This window comes from Pecten maximus, chromosome 8 (genome assembly GCF_902652985.1).
Source record: "Pecten maximus chromosome 8, xPecMax1.1, whole genome shotgun sequence".
NCBI lineage: Eukaryota > Metazoa > Mollusca > Bivalvia > Pectinida > Pectinidae > Pecten > Pecten maximus.
In genome coordinates this window covers 41,780,985-41,800,919 of record NC_047022.1, presented here as the reverse complement: position 1 = coordinate 41,800,919, position 19,935 = coordinate 41,780,985, and the positions used below count along the sequence as shown (strand labels likewise).

Here is a 19,935-nt window from a genome sequence, read left to right as displayed (position 1 = left end):
GGTAGGGGGTTGTGGTTGTGTTATTTTGTGTTATGTGGGGTTGGGTGGGTCGGTAGGGGGTTGTGTTGTGTTATTTTGTGTTATGTGGGGATGGGGTGGGTCTGTAGGGGGTTGTGGTTGTGTTGTTTTGTGTTATGTGGGGTGGGTCGGTAGCGGGTTGTGGTTGTGTTGTTTTGTGTTATGTGGGGTGGGTCAGTAGGGAGTTGTGGTTGTGTTGTTTTGTGTTATGTGGGGTTGGGGTGGGTCGGTAGGGGGTTGTGTTGTATTGTTTTGTGTTATGTGGGGGTGGGGTGGGTCGGTAGGGGGTTGTGGTTGTGTTGTTTTGTGTTATGTGGGGGTGGGGTGGGTCGGTAGGGGGTTGTGGTTGTGTTATGTGGGGGTGGGGTGGGTCGGTAGGAGGTTGTGGTTGTGTTGTTTTGTGTTATGTGGGGGTGGGTCGGTAGGGGGTTGTGGTTGTGTTGTTTTGTGTTATGTGGGGGTGGGGTGGGTCGGTAGGGGGTTGTGGTTGTGTTGTGTGTCGGTATATAGATATATAACGTGCAATAAATATATAAATATATAAGTTCCTTTTGCCTCGGTTTCTTGAAATTCAGTAGGTAATTACTAATGGTATGATAATAGGTCGTCAATATATCCTTAATTAACATTATGAGAACAAAACGATGTAAGTTTTTTTTTTTGAAAATTCATTTGTTTAACTTGAGTTATTTGAATATGGTAGACGTAATGAATAAGTAACAACGTGATTGTTATTTTAGATTTCATTTTTCTGCCAAGACGGTCGAGAAGAGGCGATACTTTTAGCTATAGTTAAGAGAGAGCAACTGAAACGGGTTTTAGCACATCTACTGAACGAAGAGGAATTCCTTTCTCCCTACGGGGTACGATCACTGTCAAAGGTAGGACATGTAATGTGGAGATTAATTGTTAACAATATGTACATATACCTTAATTTTATATCGAAATAATCTGGAGAATATTCACACGTGAAAGAAATATGGTATTATAATGGTTTCCTTTTGAATATCATGTCTGGGTCTAAACGGCTTTATACCTATATCATTTCATAAAAGTGTAACTATATAACCTTATATCGTGTCTTTTGTGTTATCCTGTGTTAGCACGACTGGCATCCTGGATATTTTTCTATTATGGACGTATTTTTTCAATCAAATATGTTTGAATTAAATATATATCGCACGACTCTTACGAAATATCGATATAAACAATACACAAGAAGAATACGTTGTTACATTAAAGAAAACATAAACAGGTATACCACTTAGCGCAATGCTGAATTAATATAACGTCGGAGAATTTACACTACATAGGAGTAATCTCCGTTAAAGAAGAAAAATAATGATACAGTTATATCTTAGAGATGGCTGGATTAATATAACGATACAATTATATCTTAGAGATGGCTGGATTAATATAACGATACAGTTATATCTTAGAGATCTCTGGATTAGTATAACGATACAATTATATCTTAGAGATGGCTGGATTAATATAACGATACAATTACATCCTAGAGATCTCTGGATTAGTATAACGATACAATTATATCTTAGAGCAAGGCTGGATTAATATAATGATACAATTACATCCTAGAGATCTCTGGATTAATATAATGATACAATTACATCCTAGAGATCTCTGGATTAATATAATGATACAATTACATCTAAGCACAAGGCATTGCCGGTACATTTATATGGAATGGTGTTATGAACGTGTTGCCTGGTGCTCCCGGCATAATTAAACATGTATGATCAGGTATAGGCTGGACTTGTACAAAATACCGGATATATATGCAGGTTATATTTCTTATTTAACGTGGGAACGACAATATTTCCTTCAATGTTTGTTTAAACGACGACCTTGTGAGATAACACTTATGTAAGCATTGTTAACACGACCGACGTTGAGAGTTAAGTTTCTTAGATACTGTTTGGTGGTTGAGTGTACTGTAGGTAGCCATTGTGGTCTGATTAACAGTATCTGACCCCGTTCAGGTGTAGCGCACAGGTAAACAGTTAAAACACAATTGATATAACGTTTAACATCAAATTAAACATCCATTCCTGCTATATATTCTGTGTTTACCATCTTTTGATAGGATGTAATAGTGACCTTTTACTCTACTAGTATGGATAGTAAGTTTGTTAGTGATATTCTATTGTAACGATAGTTTAATCTGTAAGTAACAAGCCGTGGTTGCTAAGATACTATAGTTCAGGGAATCTACGTAAAGACACCAGTATTATTAATGTAACAGAACACAGGATTAATCAATTTCAATCACTGCCTCTGCTAGGGATCGAACCCGGGACCTCTAGCCTTACGCTTTAGCGATCGAGCTAAAGAGAGGATCTCTCTATATTGCGGTATATTGCGGCTAGTATTTACCAAGGTTACATACTCCCCCTCTAGAAAAGAACTCGTCCTCGAGCGTCCAGGGGTAACAGCGATGTCTTCACAAGCAGCGATGAGTATCATTCCCGAGTCCCTACATGGGCGCCAATGTAATAGAGGCTATAGAGCGCAGGATTAATTAAATTTAAATCACTGCCTCCGCTAGGGATCGAATCCGGGACCTCTGACTTACTAGTCTTACGCTCAACCGATCGAGCTAAACAGATCTCTCTAGCCGAGCGGTATATTGCGGCTTGTATTTACCAGGGTTACATATCGAGCTAAACAGATCTCTCTAGCCGAGCGGTATATTGCGGCTTGTATTTACCAGGGTTACATATCGAGCTAAACAGATCTCTCTAGCCGAGCGGTATATTGCGGCTTGTATTTACCAGGGTTACATATCGAGCTTAACAGATCTCTCTAGCCGAGCGGTATATTGCGGCTTGTATTTACCAGGGTTACATATCGAGCTAAACAGATCTCTCTAGCCGAGCGGTATATTGCGGCTTGTATTTACCAGGGTTACATATCGAGCTAAACAGATCTCTCTAGCCGAGCGGTATACTGCGGCTTGTATTTACCAGGGTTACATATCGAGCTAAACAGATCTCTCTAGCCGAGCGGTATACTGCGGCTTGTATTTACCAGGGCTAGAATCTATATTAATAAGAGCGCAGCTCATCGCGCCCGAAGGGCGCGAGAGCGAAGCTCTCTTTAAGACAACATGTGTATAAGCTATATTTCCAATCAAATCTATACCCCTTCAACATTGAAATCGTGTCCCGCGGGAAAAGTCGCGCGCCTCCAGTAGAGGCAGCCATGTTTGAAATCTCATTCCCTACACGACGAGATCTGACTGGTTTCTCTCTCGTCGAAACAAATAACTGAAAGTTAGTTCAAATTACTTAATTCTCGAAATATCCACACAACCCATGACAAAGGCATGATTCATTTAAAAGTTACCATTTCTATTTTTCTTTTGACTGACGAGGTAAATGTATTTTGCGAATTTGATTGGCTTGAGATATTTTGTTAGTTACCTAAATCTGAACCCTCCCAGTTTCGGTACTGATCAAATTGGATGCGAGAGTGGACTAAGAGGTTATTTTGCTGCACATGTGCATTATATAGAACAGTTTTTAATTGTATTATCAAATTTCAAGGTTACAACCGAAAACCCTGAAATATTACTGAGTTGAACATCCCATTCAGAATGGTGCTGTTGTCGTCAAGCGTGACGTCATAAGAATTCAACGTCAAAGATTTCGCCAATGATTCCCGCCCTTTCTAAGCCCATATATTTTAAGAGTTTTTCGTCTTCCAGATGTCTTTGAAATATGTGATAATTTAAGGGAAACAATTCAATATCTTCTGTATTTTCTAAGTGGGTATAGATTGCATTAACTGCAGTAGTTTTTGCATTTTTTATTATAGAATTTTATCAAAACTTCATAATAAAAACAAATCTTACTGTGCCGACCTCTTTACACCATGGCCTTAAATTACTAGATATTGTGATTAACAAGGCATAATGAAAAATATATAGCACAAGTTATCATTGTACAGCGTACGTTACGTATACCAAAATTTCCAGGAGAAAACAGACTTTGTAATTTGTTTCTATGTGTGGAAAACGAAACCTGTTTTTCACAACTTGTTCAATACTCATTCACTTCAAATTAATAACATCGATGTTTATAATATATTTCAAATAATAGTCTAAGTGGGTGATTTAGATATACATACTAATATATGTCCGTGCTTCAAAAACAAAACAAAAACAGAACCAAAACCCAAAACATGCATAAAACAAAAGATAATATACGTCGCAAGTTTAATCGCAAATAGTTTATATAGTGATACGGTTGCCTTCTAGCCCTTTTGCTCGTCTGCAAAGCGGCTGACTAGTAAACCGGGGATCGCGTGTTCGATCCTGGTGGAGACTACTTGCTTTTCTGTTATATTTGGTGCCGTTGACCACTCCGAGATCAAGTTTTAGAAAATGAGAGGCTTCGTTGGGGATACAACCTGGGTTAATGTGTGTTCGAGACGAACACGTTTGAAAAGTGAGAATAGTGGGGCAGATTTTAATTGTAAATAGTGTACATAGTGATACGGCCGCCTTGCTTCTAGTGTCGGTAGAGCGGCAGGCCAGTAAGTAAGGGTCACGGGTTCGATCCCCTGTGGAGGCGCACTATATTCGCTTTCCTGTTATATATATCATGCCAATCTTGTATCGTCGGCACTTTTACGTTGTTAGTAGCATATGGAATGTGGCAGTAGAATAATGATGTCATTATATGCAGTGCACATGTCATCACGGATATGATATGTGTGATAATCTGGAATCCGACAATGCAAAGTGAAGACAATGCTAGTCACATCAGGACAAACAATAAGAATTTCAGCCGATATACGTATAGATGTAAAGCATTGTTAATTTTACAAGGTGTTTACATGTTGTTGTTGTTGTTGTTTTTTGTGTTTTTTTTTTTTTTTTTGGAATGGGGGATGTATTAGGACCTATTATTGGCATACTTTGTAGCATATTTTGCAAACGCAATGTAGCATAATTAAAAAAATAATGACAAAAAAAAAAAAAAATAATCTAAAAATCTTTAAATGTAGTACAAGTTCTTAGACTGTTATTCGCATGTCCCTGTGTTTCATTGTAGCTGCGCTCTTCTAAGGCTTTGCCTTCATTCATATTAAAATAAAACAAAAACAACAAAAAATCAACATTTTTGTTTAATACCTTTTACGTGTTTAATTAATCGATATATTCACAATCCACAATTCCGTCTCAGATTAACTATGGTTGTCAAGCACATCATGCATTGACAAAGATTTATGCCTAGTAGTGACGTGGTCAGATGTTCTCTAGATGTTAGCTTACCTTGTGAAAAAGTTAAATATGCACAAATTTCCCAAAATTCACTTTAGTTTTTGATAAAATACTCACTTGACGTTAGCTTTTTGTGCTGACATCATCGGGTGACAGGGGAAAACGATAAAATTGCGTTGATCAGTCCTTCCAAGATGGCGCCGTCTAGTTGACGCTCTGGTAACGTCATAAACAGATGACGTCATAATTATGTTACATATTCCCACACTTATTAATCCGCTGAGCCCTTTTCACTGCCTATATACGCTGATTTATTTGCAGTTAATCTTTACTTAGCTGAAGAAGAGGGAGATGTAAATACATTATGTCATGCTCTTCATTTTAGAGGAAATAAAGACAATAATAAAACAGTGAACATACTCTGTAGAACTTGAAATAAAGGACATCAACATCAACCTGTACTTCAATCTGTACGTACAACAGCAGTGACAGCTTAGTGATAAGCTGTATGAGAGGCGTGATAAATAGGCAAAACCACCCATATGTGTTAATCTGACTAGTACTCCCGTCACTGGTGCAGTGGGTATTAATATCATTCGACCATTTTGTACGACCAAGTGTTTTAATTACAGACTGGCGGGCTCGGGGTCAAGTCTTTAGTAATACAAACTTTAGGGGTGGTATATATATTTTTTTATTGCTATGGACAGAGTTTTTTTTTTAAATTCCAATGCTGAATCTGTAGATTCCTGCAGATTCCTGCGCTCTGTTACATTGGTGCCCATGTAGGGACCCGGGGAAATACTCAGGATTGCTCCACAAGCATCGCTGTTACTCCTGGAAACTCGAGGACGAGTTCTTTCCTGGAGGGGGAGTATGTAACCCTGGTAAATACTAGCCGCAATATACCGCTCGGCTAGAGAGATCTTCTCTTTAGCTCGATCGGTTGAGCGTAAGACTAGTAAGCCAGAGGTCCCGGGTTCGATCCCTAGCGGAGGCAGTGATTTAAATTTATATAATTCCTGCGCTCTGTTACATGATGTTTCCCGTCTTTGTTCGATGTGATCGATAAATATCTTCAGGGCGGAGGTCTACATTTACCTTGTTTTTACATATACATTGTATCTATGATGGCGGGGTCAGTGAAAGTTTTGTTTTCACGTTATGGAATCTGAGGGTATTCCTCCTACCATATTGTTCTAACTTCATAGCATGTCGTTCCTTATCGTCGAAGTGAGTAATTAGTAGTATTCTTCGATGTTTTCTTGGAGGTGCAGTAATTTGAGGGGAAGTAGCTTGTGATGATATTTGAAATGAAATACAGCCAATGATATTCACCCTGCGAAACATCCCCATGGCAAGACTTTGTCAAGTCCAGTCCAGATGACCTCGGTATCGTGACGTTTGAACCGGTGTGGTCATATTTTCATTCCTGGAAAGTTCTACTTCACAACTGGACGGTATTGATGATGTAGATCTTGATTATTGGGGTATTTTTGGGACATGTAAAATTTCACGCTGTTGATTCATAGACGCCACGGCATAATTGTTTATAATGTTTACTTTTTTTGTGGCCACTCAGCTGTATAATCGTCATCGGTGCAACTTCCGAATGGAAAAGTTTTTTTGGAGGGACTGGTTAGTATTTCCAGTTAGAAATACTGTTCCGTTGTAATCTCGGTACTCGGTATTTTGATCTCCACAACGATCCGAATATGGGACATAATCAAATCATTTCGCACTACACTAATCATCAGAAATATATTGCAAACTAATTAAAACAATACTCGAAAGCGTTTAAATTCAGCTTAAAAAAGTTAAAAGAAAATCTTTGTTTGCAGCGCCACCTGGATAAACCATTTAACATGGACGTGAATGGGACTACTTACGGCGTACGCTACGAGCCTGGCGAATCAGAAACGAACATGTTTGGTGGCAATAGTAACTGGAGGGGCCCTATCTGGTTCCCGTGTAAGTTATCCAAACAGTAACTGGAGGGGCCTTATCTGGTTCCCGTGTAAGTTCTCCCAACAGTAACTGGAGGGGCCCTATCTGATTCCCGTGTAAGTTCTCCCAACAGTAACTGGAGGGGCCCTATCTGGTTCCCGTGTAAGTTCTCCCAACAGTTACTGGAGGGGCCCTATCTGGTTCCCGTGTAAGTTCTCCCAACAGTAACTGGAGGGGCCCTATCTGGTTCCCGTGTAAGTTCTCCCAACAGTTACTGGAGGGGCCCTATCTGATTCCCGTGTAAGTTCTCCCAACAATAACTGGAGGGGCCCTATCTGGTTCCCGTGTAAAGTCTCCCAACAGTAACTGGAGGGGCCCTATCTGGTTCCCGTGTAAGTTCTCCCAACAGTTACTGGAGGGGCCCTATCTGATTCCCGTGTAAGTTCTCCCAACAGTAACTGGAGGGGTCCTATCTGGTTCCCGTGTAAAGTCTCCCAACAGTAACTGGAGGGGCCCTATCTGGTTCCCGTGTAAGTTCTCCCAACAGTAACTGGAGGGGCCCTATCTGGTTCCCGTGTAAGTTCTCCCAACAGTAACTGGAGGGGCCATATCTGATTCCTGTGTAAGTTCTCCCAACAGTAACTGGAGGGGCCCTATCTGGTTCCTGTGTAAGTTCTCCCAACAGTAACTGGAGGGGCCCTATCTGGTTCCTGTGTAAGTTCTCCCAACAGTAACTGGAGGGGCCCTATCTGGTTCCTGTGTAAGTTATCCAAACAGTAACTGGAGGGGCCCTATCTGATTCCCGTGTAAGTTCTCCCAACAGTAACTGGAGGGGCCCTATCTGGTTCCTGTGTAAGTTCTCCCAACAGTAACTGGAGGGGCCATATCTGGTTCCCGTGTAAGTTATCCCAACAGTAACTGGAGGGGCCCTATCTGATTCCCGTGTAAGTTCTCCCAACAGTAACTGGAGGGGCCCTATCTGGTTCCTGTGTAAGTTCTCCCAACAGTAACTGGAGGGGCCATATCTGATTCCTGTGTAAGTTCTCCCAACAGTAACTGGAGGGCCCTATCTGGTTCCCGTGTAAGTTCTCCCAATAGTTACTGGATGGGCCCTATCTGGTTCCCGTGTAAGTTCTCCCAATAGTTACTGGATGGGCCCTATCTGATTTCTGTGTAAGTTCTCCCAACAGTAACTGGAGAGGCCATATCTGATTCCCGTGTTAGTTCTCCCAACAGTAACTGGAGGGGCCTTATCTGGTTCCCGTGTAAAGTCTCCCAACAGTAACTGGAGGGGCCCTATCTGATTCCTGTGTAAGTTCTCCCAACAGTAACTGGAGGGGTCCTATCTGGTTCCCGTGTAAAGTCTCCCAACAGTAACTGGAGGGGCCTTATCTGATTCCCGTGTAAGTTCTCCCAACAGTAACTGGAGGGACCCTATCTGATTCCCGTGCAAGTTCTCCCAACAGTTACAGGATGGGCCCTATCTGGTTCGTGTATGTTCTCCCAACAGTTACAGGATGGGCCCTATCTGGTTCGTGTATGTTCTCCCAACAGTAACTGGAGGGCCCCAATCGGTTCACTCTGATATTTTAACTTATGTATCATGTTGTCGTAATTTGTGAACAAATGTACCTTATGTATTCAGAATGTATAAACAAAATCGACAAACTTGTAAGAAGAATGTTCTAATCAGAGAGCCTTAAGATACACTCGTTTTTTTTTTTTTATTTCCAGTGAACTATCTGCTGATAGAGAACCTCTGCCGATTCGACTACTACTATGGTGACAGTCTAATGGTAGAATGCCCTACAGGTTCCGGTCGTTTTCTGCGCCTGCGCGACGTGGCTAATGAGTTGTGTCATAGACTTGTGTCGTTGTTTATACCCGACAAGAATGGACGGCGGCCTTGTCATGGTAGATTCACATCACTAAATTGTACAAATTAAGCAATAAAGCCAACGTTATTATAATTATTGTTGAGAATAATGAAGCCATTTCATATTTTAAGAAACGTTTAAGTTGATGTTTTAATGCAAACGGATTTTACACAAACTTTCAATGACCTTTCTTAATCCAATTTCAAATGGTGTTTAAAGTTTTAAAGCAAACAAGTACTGATTTGTGTGGAATTTCAATTATAACATACATTCCTGATCCATCAAACCGTTCTGATTACATTTGTCTGCGTCACCCAGGAGACGATGTTAAGTATGCCACTGACCCACATTATCGGGACCTGGTGCTGTTTTACGAGTATTTCCACGGTGACAACGGCAGAGGGTGCGGAGCAAGGTAAGTCATCATCCAGAACTATCTGTGAAATGGCACTAAGGAACTTTTGTATTGCGATGTTGGCGGAAGAAGATTGTGTGAAGCAGTCATCTGGGACTATTTTGGAGAATGCATATTTTATTGCTAATCCAATAGATGTTTAACCTTGATAATGCTATTTATTATCCAGTTTTGAATAGTCCGTCATATATGTTTGCAGGCTGTATGTTTCAGGACAACTTAACAGTACATTCAATATTCTGGAAACCCATTTTTTGTAGCGATTAAACAATAACACGTGTCTTCGGTTTATGAATAAGTACTTAATGTTGAATTCCTGATCACAATGTTCATTTACGTCAGTTTATAGTTCGGAGGTCATTTGTAAAACTTTCAAGTCATATGGCACATAATGATCATTTTTTAGGGATATATACAAAATATATTACCTTACTGCCTTAAGATATTCATGAATAAGAAGTTAAATAATTGTATATATATAATTGTTGCGTTGATTGTCTTATAGTAATATAGCAAACTCTGTTTTAGTCACCAGACAGGTTGGACGGCCCTAGTGACAAGCCTTTTTAAACACATCCAGCAGCATGCTGTCAACGCCACTGGAAGTCTGTGTGACATCAGCTCGGAGGGAGAAGCGTAGTGACGTCACTGATGGACTGTGTTAAATCAGGTCAGACGCTGCCCAAATAAAGAAGCATTACGACGTCTCTAAAGATGTGTGATATCGGCTCAGATAGAGAAACACTATGGTGTGACTGAGGACAAGTATGACATCAGCGCAAACGCGGCAGTATCGTGACATCACTGGGAGCACGTGGAGCATCTGCTCCGACTCACTGGGGTATCTGGGAGAGAGCCGAGACTTACTGGAGTTTTGTTGAACATCAGCCCAGACTCACACGAGGCATGTGGAGCATCAGCTCAGACTCGCTGGAAGTATGTGGGACATCAGCTCAGACTCGCTTGAGATATTTGGGGCATCAGCTCAGACTCGTTTGAGATATTTGGGGCATCAGTCAGATTCGCTAGGGATATTTTGGGCATCAGCTCAGACTCACTGGAAGAATGTGAGCATCACCTCAGACTCAATGGAGGTATGTGGGACATCAGCTCAGACTCGCTGGAAATATTTTGGGCATCAGCTCAGACTCGCTGGAGGAATGTGAGCATCACCCCATATTCACTGGAGATATGTGGGGCATTAGCTGAAATGACGTTACTTCACGTCAACTTGACGGCGTCATTTTGAAAGAACTGATCTACGCAATTTAAGCGTTTTCTGCTTTTATCGGAGAATCTGTGCATGAATTGCTAACGCCAAGCGAGCGTTTCATCTAAAACTAGTCTGAATATTTCAGAAATACAGCAAAATAACCAATTTATCTATTTTCGATTGGAAAAATCGGCAAGTTTCAATGAGGTGAATGCAAAGGTTCGCTCTGATTGGTCAAAAACGGAAAATGTTTATTTGACTGCAAAACTGATATTTTTACAGCAAAATATTATATTTTCACTGCTCATCGCTGCAGTGAAAATATGTTTTATTAGTTTGATAAATTTCTACCTTTCACTGACATTTGTTGGTGTTAATATATTTCTATACCTTGTGTGTCATTTGTTGGTGTTAACATATTTCTATACCTTGTGTGTCATTTGTTGGTGTTAACATATTTCTATACCTTGTGTGTCATTTGTTGGTGTTAACATATTTCTATACCTTGTGTGTCATTTGTTGGTGTTAATATATTTCTATACCTTGTGTGTCATTTGTTGGTGTTAACATATTTCTATACCTTGTGTGTCATTTGTTGGTGATAACATATTTCTATACCTTGTGTGTCATTTGTTGGTGTTAACATATTTCTATACCTTGTGTGTCATTTGTTGGTGTTAACATATTTCTATACCTTGTGTGTCATTTGTTGGTGTTAACATATTTCTATACCTGTGTGTCATTAGTTGGTGATAATATATTTCTATACCTTGTGTGTTATTTGTTGGTGTTAACATATTTCTATACCTGTGTGTCATTAGTTGGTGATAATATATTTCTATACTGTATTTCTATGTATACCTTGTGTGTCATTTGTCCTTTTTATGCATATTTTGTGAGAAGCAATGTATACGTTGTCACCTGATTACCTTATAACATATAGGTACCTGTCCGTAATGTTAATCAATGTACCATATTTCCTTTAGATCCAGACGTCTACACAGATAAAATTCACTGTAGCTCTGAAAACACAGTTTTTGTTTACTTAAAGTATAAATTACATAAATATAGATAGGGGACAATCCGTCCATACGTCTGTCTGTCCGTCCGTCAGTCCGTCTGTTCGAGTTTCAGGGTTTTATTGGATCAAGGTCAAGGTCACTGTTACTTTTTAAGCGGGGCCCGTTAAGAGCCATGTATCATGATATATTGCTTTAGTCATACCCATCATGGTTGTTTACTGTGTCTATATATGTTGTTTTATAAGTAAAATATGTATGTCTCTTTATCAAACATTTTGTATGAGTGTAGTTTTCCTGGAAACTGTTTGAATGTTTTATCAGAAATAGTATGTAAGAGTATGAGTATTCAACTAAGGCCAAAAACGTAAAAGAAACTACGTTTTAACCGCAGTAATATTTCAACTAGTTTTAGTTTAATTAATCTTGTAAAATCATTGTGAATAAACTTATTAGAGATATATACATATATAGACTTGTTTGTATTAATGCTGTAGCCGCTGACGTAAAAAGTCTAAACAGTAAGCTGCCATTGGCGATTTAACTTGGCGTATAACTGAGGCGATAAGGATTGAATGTTACCCTGGACTACCTGTCTCTTGGAAAAACTCCGATATCTACATCATTACACTCTATCTCCACTACGAAGAGGCCCACGGGACTTTACGATCATCTGACATCACCAGACCGTAGAACTACACTATATACTGTAGTACATACTCAATAGCAGTATGTGATATGTAAAATATACTTACAGGTAAATGATCACCAATGATTCAGGCACTTTCCCAAAACAGACTATAGCCTTACTGTTATTAATACCAATTGTACTGCCCCTGTAATAACACTACCTGTGGCCCAATGTTAAAATAGGATATGTTAGCAGAGTGGGAAGACACCCTGGCACCAGTAAAACCGGCGGCCATCTTAGAATTTGGACAGACCCGAAAATTACTTTGCCGGACCATCTCGGGTTCATTTCAGGAATATCAGCTCTGAAAACACTGATGCGCCATCATGTTAAAATGGCCGCCAAGTTAAATATTTTACTAGGCCGAAAGTAACAATTTTTTGGCTCCCCTTCCTGAACATTTTTACCAATTTTCAGATATATGGTATCTGTGTAACTGGAGATGTTAAGAATTTCATCTTACCCGATTTATTTTTCGAATCGATTGGAAATCCAACATGGCCGCTGACCGAAAAAGGCAAAATCGATTCCCACTACGTGTTCTATTTTTTCACCTTCCATATTATGAGATATTTTTAAATCATATGTATGGCCACGATCCGTAAAAAGTGTTCGTACATTTTTATTAAAATCGTGAATCTAAGAGTCTACAGTATCAATATTAGCAGGGCTCTTATGTACATTAAGTGGGAAGCTAGTTATTGATTTAGTTGTACACATTTTAACAGGGAAATCATATTTTTCAGCTAAGTAACATATCTAAGACATCCCAAAAAGGTGTATTGATATACCCGGGTAGATTTGCTTGTTTTAGGGGTTTTATCGTGCTCACAACAGCAAGTGTCATATGACGACGGGTGTCTGTTACGGAAACGTCAACAGCTAGGATCATATGACGACGGGTGTCTATTGCGGAGATATAAGTATCGGTGTAATGAGAGATGAGATTGTTCGTCGTCATAGATAAGTATCGGTGTAATGAGAGATGAGATTGTTCGTCGTCATAGATAAGTATCGGTGTAATGAGAGGTGAGATTGTTCGTCGTCATAGATAAGTATCGGTGTAATGAGAGGTGAGATTGTTCGTCGTCATAGATAAGTATCGGTGTAATGAGAGATGAGATTGTTCGTCGTCATAGATAAGTATCGGTGTAATGAGAGATGAGATTGTTCGTCGTCATAGATAAGTATCGGTGTAATGAGAGATGAGATTGTTCGTCGTCATAGATAAGTATCGGTGTAATGAGAGATGAGATTGTTCGTCGTCAATAGGTATCGGTGTAATGAGAGATGAGATTGTTCGTCGTCATAGATAAGTATCGGTGTAATGAGAGATGAGATTGTTCGTCGTCATAGATAAGTATCGGTGTAATGAGAGATGAGATTGTTCGTCGTCATAGATAAGTATCGGTGTAATGAGAGATGAGATTGTTCGTCGTCATAGATAAGTATCGGTGTAATGAGAGATGAGATTGTTCGTCGTCATAGATAAGTATCGGTGTAATGAGAGATGAGATTGTTCGTCGTCATAGATAAGTATCGGTGTAATGAGAGATGAGATTGTTCGTCGTCATAGATAAGTATCGGTGTAATGAGGATGTGATTGTTCGTCGTCATAGTAAGTATCGGTGTAATGAGAGATGAGATTGTTCGTCGTCATAGATAAGTATCGGTGTAATGAGAGATGAGATTGTTCGTCGTCATAGATAAGTATCGGTGTAATGAGAGATGAGATTGTTCGTCGTCATAGATAAGTATCGGTGTAAGAGAGATGAGATTGTTCGTCGTCATAGATAAGTATCGGTGTATGAGAGTGAGATTGTTCGTCGTCATAGATAAGTATCGGTGTAATGAGAGATGAGATTGTTCGTCGTCATAGATAAGTATCGGTGTAATGAGAGATGAGATTGTTCGTCGTCATAGATAAGTATCGGTGTAATGAGAGATGAGATTGTTCGTCGTCATAGATAAGTATCGGTGTAATGAGAGATGAGATTGTTCGTCGTCATAGATAAGTATCGGTGTAATGAGAGATGAGATTGTTCGTCGTCATAGATAAGTATCGGTGTAATGAGAGATGAGATTGTTCGTCGTCATAGATAAGTATCGGTGTAATGAGAGATGAGATTGTTCGTCGTCATAGATAAGTATCGGTGTAATGAGAGATGAGATTGTTCGTCGTCATAGATAAGTATCGATGTAATGAGAGATGAGATTGTTCGTCGTCATAGATAAAGTATCGGTGTAATGAGAGGTGAGATTGTTCGTCGTCATAGATAAGTATCGGTGTAATGAGAGATGTGATTGTTCGTCGTCATAGATAAGTATCGGTGTAATGAGAGATGAGATTGTTCGTCGTCATAGATAAGTATCGGTGTAATGAGAGATGAGATTGTTCGTCGTCATAGATAAGTATCGGTGTAATGAGAGGTGAGATTGTTCGTCGTCGTAGATAAATATCGGTGTAATGAGAGGTGAGATTGTTCGTCGTCATAGATAAGTATCGGTGTAATGAGAGATGTGATTGTTCGTCGTCATAGATAAGTATCGGTGTAATGAGAGGTGAGATTGTTCGTCGTCCTAGATAAGTATCGGTGTAATGAGAGGTGAGATTGTTCGTCGTCATAGATAAGTATCGGTGTAATGAGAGATGAGATTGTTCGTCGTCATAGATAAGTATCGGTGTAATGAGAGATGAGATTGTTCGTCGTCATAATCGGGTAATGAGAGATGAGATTGTTCGTCGTCATAGATAAGTATCGGTGTAATGAGAGGTGAGATTGTTCGTCGTCATAGATAAGTATCGGTGTAATGAGAGATGAGATTGTTCGTCGTCATAGATAAGTATCGGTGTAATGAGATGAGATTGTTCGTCGTCATAGATAAGTATCGGTGTAATGAGAGATGAGATTGTTCGTCGTCATAGATAAGTATCGGTGTAATGAGAGATGAGATTGTTCGTCGTCATAGATAAGTATCGGTGTAATGAGAGATGAGATTGTTCGTCGTCATAGATAAGTATCGGTGTAATGAGAGATGAGATTGTTCGTCGTATAGATAAGTATCGGTGTAATGAGAGATGAGATTGTTCGTCGTCATAGATAAGTATCGGTGTAATGAGAGATGAGATTGTTCGTCGTCATAGATAAGTATCGGTGTAATGAGAGATGAGATTGTTCGTCGTCATAGATAAGTATCGGTGTAATGAGAGATGAGATTGTTCGTCGTCATAGATAAGTATCGGTGTAATGAGAGATGAGATTGTTCGTCGTCATAGATAAGTATCGGTGTAATGAGAGGATGAGATTGTTCGTCGTCATAGATAAGTATCGGTGTAATGAGAGGTGAGATTGTTCGTCGTCATAGATAAGTATCGGTGTAATGAGAGATGAGATTGTTCGTCGTCATAGATAAGTATCGGTGTAATGAGAGGTGAGATTGTTCGTCGTCATAGATAAGTATCGGTGTAATGAGAGATGAGATTGTTCGTCGTCATAGATAAGTATCGGTGTAATGAGAGGTGAGATTGTTCGTCGTCATAGATAAGTATCGGTGTAATGAGAGATGAGATTGTTCGTCGTCATAGATAAGTATCGGTGTAATGAGAGATGAGATTGTTCGTCGTCATAGATAAGTATCGGTGTAATGAGAGATTGAGATTGTTCGTCGTCATAGATAAGTATCGGTGTAATGAGAGATGAGATTGTTCGTCGTCATAGATAAGTATCGGTGTAATGAGAGATGAGATTGTTCGTCGTCATAGATAAGTATCGGTGTAATGAGAGATGAGATTGTTCGTCGTCATAGATAAGTATCGGTGTAATGAGAGATGAGATTGTTCGTCGTCATAGATAAGTATCGGTGTAATGAGAGATGAGATTGTTCGTCGTCATAGATAAGTATCGGTGTAATGAGAGATGAGATTGTTCGTCGTCATAGATAAGTATCGGTGTAATGAGAGATGAGATTGTTCGTCGTCATAGATAAGTATCGGTGTAATGAGAGATGAGATTGTTCGTCGTCATAGATAAGTATCGGTGTAATGAGAGATGAGATTGTTCGTCGTCATAGATAAGTATCGGTGTAATGAGAGATGAGATTGTTCGTCGTCATAGATAAGTATCGGTGTAATGAGAGATGAGATTGTTCGTCGTCATAGATAAGTATCGGTGTAATGAGATGTGAGATTGTTCGTCGTCATAGATAAGTATCGGTGTAATGAGAGGTGAGATTGTTCGTCGTCATAGATAAGTATCGGTGTAATGAGAGGTGAGATTGTTCGTCGTCATAGATAAGTATCGGTGTAATGAGAGATGAGATTGTTCGTCGTCATAGATAAGTATCGGTGTAATGAGAGGTGAGATTGTTCGTCGTCATAGATAAGTATCGGTGTAATGAGAGATGAGATTGTTCGTCGTCATAGATAAGTATCGGTGTAATGAGAGATGAGATTGTTCGTCGTCATAGATAAGTATCGGTGTAATGAGAGATGAGATTGTTCGTCGTCATAGATAAGTATCGGTGTAATGAGAGATGAGATTGTTCGTCGTCATAGATAAGTATCGGTGTAATGAGAGATGAGATTGTTCGTCGTCATAGATAAGTATCGGTGTAATGAGAGATGAGATTGTTCGTCGTCATAGATAAGTATCGGTGTAATGAGAGATGAGATTGTTCGTCGTCATAGATAAGTATCGGTGTAATGAGAGATGAGATTGTTCGTCGTCATAGATAAGTATCGGTGTAATGAGAGATGAGATTGTTCGTCGTCATAGATAAGTATCGGTGTAATGAGAGATGAGATTGTTCGTCGTCATAGATAAGTATCGGTGTAATGAGAGATGAGATTGTTCGTCGTCATAGATAAGTATCGGTGTAATGAGTGGGCATGAAATGAAACGTGATCATATGAGGGATAGGGGAGATAGATGACACATATAGGCTGGTGTATGAAAGGTATATCTGAAGTTATAACTAACCCAAATTGCAACTCGGTGTATATATAACATGATGCTCAAATTCTCATCTAAATACGTTTAGACATTTGTCCCTGGTTCTAACATAATTAGACATCAGACAATCGATGGAAGAGAACTTTTTGAAACATTAAATTCCGGGATAGTGAAATAATAAATAATGAATCTTAACTGGGTGGGCTTTAAACTTATGTTGTATTTAAAAATACAATATCTAAAAATTAGAAGGAAATTGAACAAAGACGAATTGCCAAGGCTGATTAATATGTTGTGAACCTCATATTGAATGATTTGAATTTTGCCGGACATATTGTATTATTTTTCAACATAATCCCCTTCAGTATCTATACACTTTTGCCAGCGGTGTTTAAGGGCCTCAATGCCACTTTTATGCAACATTTTTTCTTGGCTGTTCAGAAAGTCATCCACTGCATGTATGACGTCATCATCGGACTAAAAGTGGGTGCCTGAAATAGCTGTTATGGAAATAGTCTGATAGATTGTGATCAGGTAGATAAGGTGGATGCTCAATTTAAAGCCGCAATCGTGAATGGCAGCCATGACAATGCCAGACTTGCGAACAGGAGCATTGTCCTGATGGAATAACACACCTTTAGTGAGCTTTCCGCGGCGCTTAAGTTTAATGTTTTCCCGTAATTGCCTCAGAAGTGAAGTATAGTATGTGTCATTGATTGTTTGTTCCTTTTTGAGATAATCTATCAGCAGAATGCTATCTGCATAATTGAAAACCGAGGCCATGACCTTCCAGCTGTCTTCTTTGGCTGGGGTAAAATAATGGACCCATGTTTCATCCATAGTGACAAATCTCTGAAGAAAGTTGGAAGGATCTTCCTCAAAAAAGTTCATATCAGCACGCGATAATGTGCGCCTGGTGTGCTTCTGATCAACTGCCACATGTTTTTATACCCATCGGGCCAAAAAGTTTCTCATTGCAAGATCCTCGGTCAGAATGGAATGTACACTTTCCTGTGAAATTTCAACTGTACTGGTTATATATCTTTCTATGACTCGTCTGTTAGTCATAACAATATCATGAATTTTATCAACCATATCTACATCAACATTGACAGGCCTTCCAGTTCGGGGATCATCCCCAAGGCTCTGTCGGTCGCGTTCAAATTCCGCCGCCCACTTTTTCACTGTAGCATATGAAGGGGCAATTTCCTTAGTGTTGTTTCCATTTCATTACGGAAATCCTTAGGTGTTAAGCATTTTATTATAAACAGATATTGGATCACTGCTCTTTCACTGATTTTGTCCATCTTTCAAAAACTGTTTGTCTTGTTTACTTTAGAGTACTAGTACTACTTCGTCCATATAAACTAACCATATGATACCAGTCCTTGGATACACGGCCCTGTATAGTCAGAGAATAGTAGCCGACTCAAAAAGAACATTTTTATCACCTCCAGGCTCACGACTTACCAATCAGCCCCTGTATATCATTTTTATTTCAATATCAATGGTAATGGAAACATAATAACCTTGTCACTTGAGTCAACAAAAAACCTTGGTAAACCGTGTCGTTATGTAAGGTGACACTGCCTCATCGTGATTTGTATTGTGACGGAAAAATACCTTGTAAACGAGTTTAATTTCAATACTACATATTTACAAGACAGGTGGTGAGTATCTTTTGTCAGCAAACAGAGACCTTCATTAAACGCATTATATTATTTCCAATGGCTATTTTGTTGTTGACGTATGCTGTAATTAAAACCCCTTTGTTACGAGACACTGTTGAAATGTGCGCTATAGAAATGATACAGTGTTAAACTGCGATAATGGACTATTTATAGAAATTACCGTTTTATAGGACGCAGACCTTGGATACATAACAAACACCTGAAGACTAAGTTAAACAAACTGATAATGAACTCTAAAAGTCTTCAGGCTATAAATTAAAACAGAAACAAAAACAAATACACACAAACATATATATGACGAAGTTTGGATACATCATACCTCAGATTTTCTATCGACTATCAACGTTTGACCCTGCATGTCGTCACCTGATCGAGTATGAGGTCACATGACCCTTTATATCATCCGTTTTCACTGCACTATATGTCGTCACCTGTTAGTGTGTGTCGTCTCTTGACCCTGTATGTCGCCATTTGATTCTGCATATCGTCACTTGACCTACACTACGTCTCTTGACCCTGTATTACGTCACTTACCCTGTATTACGTCACTTGACCCTGTATTACGTCACTTGACTCTGTATGTCGCCATTTGATTCTGCATATCGTCACTTGACCTACACTACGTCACTTGACCTACATTACGTCACTTACCCTGTATTACGTCACTTACCCTGTATTACGTCACTTGACCCTGTATTACGTCACTTGACTCTGTATGTCGGCATTTGATTCTGCATATCGTCGCTTGACCTACATTACGTCACTTGACCTACATTACGTCACTTACCTTGTATTACGTCACTTACCCTGTATTACGTCACTTGACCCTGAATTACGTCACTTGACTATGTATGTCGTCACTTA

At 39.4% G+C, this 19,935-nt stretch overlaps 1 protein-coding gene across 1 annotated transcript in view; it reads left to right on the top strand.

The window, feature by feature from the left end:
* Positions 1-10,941, top strand: part of LOC117333693 (uncharacterized protein YMR196W-like) — a 30,282-nt gene extending 19,341 nt beyond the window's left edge. The window contains exons 14-18 of the mRNA XM_033893112.1: positions 759-899; positions 7,108-7,237; positions 8,948-9,127; positions 9,409-9,505; positions 10,034-10,941. Coding sequence (XP_033749003.1) covers positions 759-899; positions 7,108-7,237; positions 8,948-9,127; positions 9,409-9,505; positions 10,034-10,145 — 660 coding nt within the window. The 3' untranslated portion in view covers positions 10,146-10,941. The remainder of the gene's footprint in view (positions 1-758; positions 900-7,107; positions 7,238-8,947; positions 9,128-9,408; positions 9,506-10,033) is intronic.
* The last annotated feature ends 8,994 nt before the right edge of the window (positions 10,942-19,935 follow it).